The sequence below is a fragment of the Ruditapes philippinarum genome, unplaced genomic scaffold, assembly GCF_026571515.1.
Source record: "Ruditapes philippinarum isolate M1 unplaced genomic scaffold, ASM2657151v2 ctg4522_1_1_1_1, whole genome shotgun sequence".
In the NCBI taxonomy this organism is placed as follows: Eukaryota; Metazoa; Mollusca; class Bivalvia; order Venerida; family Veneridae; genus Ruditapes; species Ruditapes philippinarum.
The window spans coordinates 73,672-83,059 of record NW_026858549.1 but is presented as its reverse complement, the minus strand read 5'-3'; the positions used below and the strand labels follow the sequence as shown (position 1 = coordinate 83,059).

At 32.1% G+C, this 9,388-nt stretch overlaps 1 protein-coding gene across 1 annotated transcript in view; it reads left to right on the top strand.

Annotated features, from left to right (window-relative positions):
* The first annotated feature begins 380 nt into the window (after nucleotides 1-380).
* Nucleotides 381-9,388, top strand: part of LOC132753565 (carbohydrate sulfotransferase 15-like) — a 48,671-nt gene continuing 39,663 nt past the window's right edge. Inside the window, exons 1-7 of the mRNA XM_060744050.1 lie at nucleotides 381-1,194; nucleotides 2,923-3,062; nucleotides 4,484-4,595; nucleotides 5,367-5,516; nucleotides 6,324-6,446; nucleotides 7,767-7,923; nucleotides 8,636-8,819. Coding sequence (XP_060600033.1) covers nucleotides 960-1,194; nucleotides 2,923-3,062; nucleotides 4,484-4,595; nucleotides 5,367-5,516; nucleotides 6,324-6,446; nucleotides 7,767-7,923; nucleotides 8,636-8,819 — 1,101 coding nt within the window. The 5' untranslated portion in view covers nucleotides 381-959. The remainder of the gene's footprint in view (nucleotides 1,195-2,922; nucleotides 3,063-4,483; nucleotides 4,596-5,366; nucleotides 5,517-6,323; nucleotides 6,447-7,766; nucleotides 7,924-8,635; nucleotides 8,820-9,388) is intronic.

Sequence of the window (9,388 nt, the reverse complement as noted above, 5' to 3'; positions counted from 1 at the left end):
AACTTTTAGAATGTATAAAGACAAGATATAATAAGTATGTAATTTATAGTATGGGTCTGGACGGGATTTTGTTTATTTTTAGAACTGCTTATCCCATTGTTATAAAAGTCTTTGTTATAAAAAGTATCTGGGTTAAGCAAACAGAAGGATATATAAGTCTGAAAATAAAGACCTTTTGAAATAAATTTTATACACGTTATAGCGTATATACCTTTCTATGTTTGAGATATCAAATTTAACTTAATCTGAAATCTTGAAAATTCGTTTAGTATCCGTGGAAAAAATACCTAACCAACTTATTTTAAATGCTATCGATTTGTAATCAATATTTACACTCTTTCTTAAACGATAGGTTTAAATCATACAACTAGGTACATGTACAAATAATTACAAACGCATTTCAATTACAAGACAATAAGTGTTAAATTTACAAAATGTCGCTTGAAGGGATAAAAGATTGTTAACTTTGAAATTGAATTAATTGTCAGTTTTAAAAAACAAATGCCAGAGGGAGTTCTTATACGGGAAAGTAATAAGTTGGGAAAAACTTCTATTCATGTTAAAATATATTGAATTACATGGAGTAACATACTTAATATTGGTATTTCATAAGGAAAAAAATAAACGAAGAAGGAATAAAAGCATTAAATGTAAAAGAGAGTCTATTGAAAAGTAAACACTAATATACAGTGACTTTATAAAGAATATTCGCGAATGTTAAGTTTAGTGATTCAGTTATATAAAATAAAGTTTTTATAGAAACGTGGAATTAACACTGCCTCTAAATAACACCACAAATTCTAAGTGAAGAAGAATAGGAAAAAACAGTACTTAGGGGAGAGAAGTGACATATATGTATATACTAAAAAGCAATAACCGAGGAAATATGCGAATAAGACAAAACTGACAAAAAAGATAATATAGGTTTAAGTGCAAGTGAAAATCGCAATTTTGGTTCCATGGAAACAATGGCTGTTACGTTTTTGAAGAAGTTACCACGAATTCTAATATGGCTATGTTTAATTTCATTATTTTTCGCGATCAACTATGTAATTATAGACAGTTATAATTCATTTCAAGGACATCCAACTCAAAGTAAAACTAGCGATATGCATAAGTCAAAAGCCGTGGCTTATAGTAATGCCAGTGCTAAACTTAAAAAGAACAATATTGTTAATCATGATAAGATAAAAGGTAAGCAAAAACTTTTCAACTGTTTCATGACACATTTTCTTTTACACACAAGTGCAACAATAAATATCATTTCAACCTGGTATTGTAATAAAGTGGCTACAGGAATAACAATGAACATCTAACCTTTCTATTAAAGAGTTGGTGTACAAATGTGTAAATGTCCGTAAATAATGCTAAGTATTCACCATCAATTCTCTAAAATGGCACTGTATATGTATAATTTTATGTATAAATATTATGAAATTGTACAATGATGAGGAATAAAGGATTAAACATGTTTTCGGTAAGCATTCATGTAGCTGACATGCAAGAGACAAAATTTAAATAATAATTTAGTAAAAGAATGTGGCTCCCTTATAAGATTTTTGTATGACAATAGAAATACCCAAACCTTTGAAATATGAATAACAGCAACAAAAGCACCAAAAGCTCACTCCCGATCCTATCTAACTTTTTTTGAGACTGGTTCCCCTAAAACCATATTTAGTTTGGTCTAAGTAACCCGTATTATACTAATATTGTATAATACTGTATAATATTAAACAGATACTTGGATGCTGCAAGGAAAATAACAGGTTAGATAAAAAAATTTCTGAAGAAATCGAACTTTATTATATAAGTCTTTTTATAGTAATTTCAAACGTGTTTTTAGGGGGATTTTTATCGATGTTAACGCATTAATGTAACATTTAAATAACTGTTATAGTATAAAGATGCCTTTATAGACACTATTGCAGCTGTGTTATAAACAATTTTATGTATTTATTTATTTATTTATTTATTTATTTATTTATGTTGTTGTTGTTTAAAAGTTGTATATAGCGGCATGTCTAAAGTTTATATCTTACTGACATATTGGTGATAACCACATGTTAGCCGATTGATTCTAACACGTCAGATCCTTGGAGACTCATTGCATAAGGCCAGATTAACAACAATTACATGCATTATTTTTTTGTTATCTTGAAAAATGCATACAATGAAGATCTACAGCTAAGACATCATCGGTTCCTATATGAGCCGCGTCACGACAAAACCAACATTGTGCGTTTGCGACCAGCATGGATCCAGACCAGCCTGCGCATCCGCGCAGTCTGATCAGGATTCATGCTGTTCGCTTACAGACACTATAACAAGTAAATAAACTGATATCGAACAGCATGGATCCCGATCAGACTGTGCGGATGCGCAGGCTGGTCTGGATCCATGCTGGTCGCAAACCCCTTATGTTGTTTTTTCATGACGCGGCACATATATTTCGTACATAGCCGACGGTGTTCATTACCACTTCTCACTTCCTCTTGGAGCGTGCTCGTCGCTGCGAAGGCACAGGGCATCGGCAGAAGATTTGAAGACTCGGGATGGCGCTTTTAATGCAGAACAGCTACCGGTGCCCTGACTTATGCCGAGAGGAGTGGCCTTAAGAAGAAGGCTAAGACGACGAGAATGGTGTGCTAGGGTGCACGAGCCTCTAGCACAGATAGACTGCTTGAACGGCAGACTTTCTGCTGGCACAAACAGCCTTTACTTAAATAAAGTTAAGTTGAGTTATTCTCATGTGCAAGTAATGAGCTAAAAATAATAGTGGTTTAATATGTGAAATAATTAGCTTATTATAAAAGAGGTCAATTTTTTCACGGTTCATACGAGTATATATAAAGTTATGTTAGCCAATCAAAAGTTGCATTTTCATAGTTATTTCAATTAATATAAAAACATATATTTTAGATAAACAAGCCGGAACAAAGAAGAAAGAAAGTCAAGAATCAAAACTGCACAAAAGCAAACCTAAGAAATCCGAGTATGCAGATCAACTGTTAAAACTAACCAATAAAACACCAAGGAAAATTATAGACATCATGGGTCTTGTAAGTAAAATTTTAAAGCTTCAAGTAATCTATTTCGTATGGTGGCTGATTTGTGCCATTCGTGTTTTCGCCCCAAATGGCACAAATCAGCCACCATAATTTCGATGTACAATGTACAAGCATATTTCTTTTAATATTCAGCAAAAAGTGCACCAACATGCTTTTGTTTAACATTAACACATTGTAAACAACATCACCATTCTACGTAAATTACCAAACAAAAAGATGTCAAAATATGCAAAACTAGCCCTGAGTGCGTTAGACAAGCGATAGAAATATGTTGATAAATACTGCAAAATCAGCCATTAATCGAACAGAACATGTAAATTATTACTGATGTCGTGCGTATTTTATCTCTCTTAAAATCTTAGTACATTTTTCTAGTGTTTCATTCTTTTTTAATAATTTGGCTCATCTGGAGGCATGCAGCTTTAAACATACCCAGTAACTTAAAGCACACCGGTTTTAACCCAGATGTGATCTTTTTTAACGTTCTACAACTCGTAGTCAGGAACTATGTATACATAGTACTGGAAATATGGTCGCGGCTCTAATATGGTCCCAGAGCATTATCGGTCTCTTGGTTGAGTGGCAAACACCTAAACCAATGGGCCAACACTCCTATATGATTGGTATATTTGCCGTAGGGACTGTACAACTTATTTTAACGGTATTTTTATCGATACAGTTGTCAAAACAATTAAACTGATTATATCTGATATTATTTGGCTACGTTTGAACTTTATACACCCATATTATATAACGTGTAAATATTGTTTTAATAACCGTGTTTCTAATATATTGACTTACTTGTAAGAATGTACATAAAATTGCCTGAAGGTAATTATGTCGTAATTTTAACGATACTTGAAAGTAAAAAGATGTTACATTATTATATTGCGTAAGTTTAGAAAAAATATTTTATATCTATTTGAATAAACAGAGGATATCCAAGTTTTTTCTATGAATACAAGATTTATTTTCATCAAGTGGTATGAAAATCAATATTTCATGAGTGGTTGTACAAGTACCTTTTAAATTACGACATAACTACCTTCAGGCTATTTTATGTAGAGTGAAATATGATAATTTTCATAGCACAAGATGAAAATAAATCCTGTTAATCGAAAAAAACTTTATTTTCTGTATTTTCTGTTTATTATACATTTTCCTCTTTTTGAATTTTAAACACATTCCCTAGAATTGTGTGTATTAAGAAAGTAGTCCGGCATGACACCAGTGGAAATACGGAAAATATGCTTCACTAAACTGAAAATACGGAAAATGAAAATACGCAATTTGTGTCATCAATATTTCTCAATATTTCATTTATACGTACATGTGTATAATAAAAAGAAAGTTTCAAGTAATGAAACAATCATCTTATAAATATTCATGTTATTGTCGTATATTGCTTTCAGCCACCAATTAAATTTGACCAACGGTACAAAAATCCATGCTTCATTGGTGACGTCAGCAATCCATTGTTTCAAGATGGCAGACTACATTGTCTGCCATATTTCTACATTATAGGTATACATTATTATTTATCTTATACTTTACGACGAGGTGCTTAAAAATAACAGTTTAATACACGTTACATTACAAAAGTCTCTCTCCATTAAAAGACATATAGTGCACAAATTGAGCGCACATAGAAGAATGTAATGACGTCATATAACTGCCACTTTTTAGTGATTATCGAACGTATCTCTCATAGAAACGAGATTTATAAATTTATTATAGATATAATTTATTTATAAATATATATTTTCAATCGTGTTTTATGCTCTAGAAAATATCTATTTTTTCTTACTTTTCAATAATATGTATTTCATGTTCACTAAAAACAAACAAACAAACCAACATTTGCCATGTACAAGTCAAGTTGTTTAAGCGAATTCGGTCATATCACACGGCGTCTCTTATTTTCATTGGTTTGCAAACTATAAAACTGCGTTATTTTTATGTCTTTATGGCCATATCCTAAGATATTTTATCAGAGAGTGTGTCTTTAATTAACGCACAAGACGTATATATGAAAACACAATAAAATGTTCATCTATCAAAATATAGTATCCAACGGCTATTTGGTCTGGATCCATGCTGGTCGCAAACGCATTATGTTGGTTTTGTCATGACACGGCTCATTTTATTAAGATTTTCCCTAAACTTCACATGGACTGCAGAACAAAAAATCCATTACATAAATTCAGTAGATTAAGAGCTAAATACTGATCATCTTTTTTCTGAGTTGGTTATTATAATAGCTTGCTATATTTCTTTAAATGTTTCATTTTACAGGAGTTAAGAAAAGTGGTACCTCTGACTTTTTCAACAGAATCGCAGCGCATCCAGAATTTCAGACACCAAGTTTCAAGGAGGCACAATGGTTTCCTAGGTTACGCGCCGGTATAGACACTAAATTTATCACAGAAAGATCCGATTTTATAAGTGAGTATTTCTTTTAAGAATAAACTCATTTTAAATTAATGAATCCATTTTTATTTATATATTTATTTATTTATTTATTTATTTGTATTACTGTATTTACTTATTTAATTAATTTTGATCATTTATTTTCTTATAATTTCATGATTGATTGATTGATTTATTAATTATTTGAGGTTATTGATGAATAATGTCAATCACTAAAGATATTAATTAATCAGTTAGAAATTGACATTGTTAATCAATTATCAATCATGATATAAATCAATGAATTAATTATTTAATTATGAGCGACCGCCGTACAGACGGACATCTTAAGGGAATTGTCATTATAGAGTTTGTTTCTTTGATGTTTTTCAATCCCGCAAGTCACCTTTTTATCCCAGAAATTACAATTGTCTCTTAATGTAAAGTTGTGCACAAGTCCTAACTCTGTAATGGTTATACTCTAAGATCAGACGGACAGATGTATTGGCGCACGGATCCATCCATCCATCCATCCATCCATCCATCCACCCATCCCCATCCATCCATCCATCCATCCATCCATCCATCCATCCATCCATCCATCTTAGTTGGGTTTTTTTTTTATTTATTTATTTTGTTTACTTATATTGTTATAAATTCTTATCGATTTCTTTCACGTAAACGGGTTTGCGTCAGTAAAATTGTTTAGTTCTAACCCCACACTATAGCTGATTACTGTAAAACATATTATTCTCACCTATTATTGCAGGGAGAAAAAGTAAACCAGCTTTATTTTAAAATTTAATCTCACATTTTTTTATTTTTAAACCAACACTATTGCAGATACTATCCAGAAAGGTATTGATAATCGTAGTATTAAGTTTTACATCTCAATGTTTGACAGTGCAGCAGACGGCATTCAGAATTGCACGAGACGGAGGGTCACCACTAATAAATGCATAACTGGTAAGTTCCTATGCGACGTTCGTTTCCTCTTTCTGTGATCTTTGCTGCTCGCGGTTTTCTCTGACAAATAATCATATTCTTAATGAAGTGGTTTGATAAATTGATAAATAAATAAATAGATAAATAAATAAATTGCGAATATGTAAATATAGACAATAGCGTGGAAAAAAAAACAACAACAACAAAAAACTAACAACATCAGCAAGAACATCATCATCAACAACAACAACAACATCAACAACAAGAAAAACATTTTATTGTGTGTGTGTTTCATACAGTACAAGATGCTATAAGTCAGTTTGCGCGTTTCGCACTACACTTTTCAAAAGCGCACAGCTCATCTGTCTGTGCAGAATATAAACTACCAATTACCTCCCCTGATCAGTTAAAACAGTGCAACTTGCCAAAGTCTGAACCATAAAACAGACTTCGTTCTCTCAGTGGCTGAAAGCTAGGAGGGACCCTCAGTAAGCCTAGAATACATATAATATACACATTTCTCCTATAATGAAAATGTTTATTCGAGTTTAATTTAACAAATAATCGTTCAAAATTCGAAATTCGCCTACATCAGTACTTTCTTTTTTCATGAAATTATATAATGGCGTGAGTCAGCCGTATGATTTTTAGAGACGATTATAAGATTTACACGTTTCTTTTCTTAAATTTTCTCTGTATTGAGACTAAGTTTAAAGAAAGGACATTATACACCCTTACACATATTATTATAATATTGTTAAACTTTAAACGCTTAAGGTGTATAAAGATATATATCTGATAAAATAAATTATTGTTCGGATTTAAAAAGAGAATACTTCCAAAATGCATTTATGAAATAAAAATGGCAATAAATAGCCTTAAAGCGAGATCTGCAGCTAATTGGATAAAACCCTACTTAAAATAACAAAATAATATTTTGTTCCGGAACATTTTATTCTTTTAACGTACATTATTCATGTGTTAAATAACAGAGACATTATTTGTTACTTCATTTGGGAATCAACCATATAATAATTGAACCAATTTAATTTTTCTGTTGATAGATTTTATAAAAAAAATTCATAAGATATAGATTTGAGCCGCGTCACGACAAAACAAACATAATGGGTTTGCGACCAGCATGGATCCAGACCTGTCTGCGCATACGCCCAGTCTGATCAGGATCCATGCTGTTCGCTATCAGGGTTTGTAAGCGAACATCATGTATCCTGATCAGACTGCGCGGATGCACAGGCTGGTCTGGATCCATGCTGGTCGCAAACCCATTATGTTGGTTTTGTCGTGACGCGGCTCATTTATACCCTTTAATTTATTTCAAAGCGGAAGCCACGCCAGCAAATCTTCACATGCACACCGGCTGGAAGCTGATGCCCGGCAACGAAGGATTAACGGAACCACGTTATACCAATTTTCATTATATCAAACATTTGACGCCTGATGTAAAGATTATCATTATTTTTAGAAATCCAGTGTCAAGGTAAGTGCCTCTGTTGTTTTAACCCGGTGCTAGGGGGTGGGGTGAAAAGATAGTTCACATTTAATTAGCTTTTATGAACAGAATCAGTCAAATTAAAATAAGTCGAAATAGTAAATTAATCGAATAGAAAGAAAGAAACTTCATTCGTCTTTCAGACGGTTAACTAAGCGGATTGTAAATTAAAAAAACAACAAATTATTGTCTTTTGGTTTTTATAAATAGACAAGCATTTATTACTCATAACTTGCTGTAATGGTTGTTCGTTATCTCTTATTTTGAGTGTACGTTTGTAAGAAGAACCACGGAAGTGATTCTTGCGTAACAAAATTAAATATCAAATTATAATCCGCAGTGACCTTTGTTCTAGCTACATTAGGTCATGTAAGTGAAAGTCATGAAATAAAAAAAGAACAAGAAAAAAAGGGAAAGAAAAAAAACCCCTTAAAATTGATGGCATAATAATGTACAAATGTAGTATATCACAATGCCCTCTGATTTAAAGGACTGCTACTGTCTTTACATTTTGCACTTTTTTGTCAAATAATGTTAATAATTTGTGTTTATGATTATACACGTACACTTACATGTTCAGCTGAAAATGTCAAAATACCAAATGAATTGCAAAATAATGTTCAAATTCTACACAATCTATATACTCATAACAATCAGAATACTAGCATTATAATTATACATGTTCGATTTTAACTTTCAGACTATTTTCGGACTTTATGCATCAGATTAAACTAAGTAGTGAACATAATATTGATGAACATGAAGCAGCGAACAAGTTTCATCATGTTGCCAAAACATTGATAGACGAATACACGATATGCTTTGATAAATTCTCGATGAGACGCTGTATTTATGATGAAGAATTTGAAAAAGGACTTCCACAGGTAGTACAAAATGTTGTTTCCTTTCATATCCATATATTCAGGTTCCTTTCATATCCAGGTTCCAAAGAATGTAAAGCATTTGACACCAGACGTAGTGCTTTCTCATTTGAAACTTTTCTTGGGGTTTCTCTAACCATGATACTGTTCTCGTGAATTATACGGGACACGTTCTGGGTCAAAGGATCAGCCTCATTTCTAGTTTTCATTGCATTTCACCTTTCATCTAATCCCTCTTTACCTATGTAACTTCAATACCATTCAATGTAATAACTCTCTACATATGGTGGATACTCTTTCTTTTTTCCTACTTGTCTGCTACGTTTTCTCGTTAACTAATTAAAATGTTTCCGCTTTTAGTGTCACGGGCCTACGTTCTTAAACTTGACTACCAGTATCTGCCAAAAAGGTCAGCTCTCTTAGAAATGAATTAAGCTCAGTAAAAGGAAAATTTTAAATTCCAACTATTTCATTCAACTCTTTTTACAGTTATATCTCTTAAACAATTACTATGTAACTCTCCTTTTCTGCATATTGTGCCTTTAAATGGAAAATATTGTTATTCACTTTAC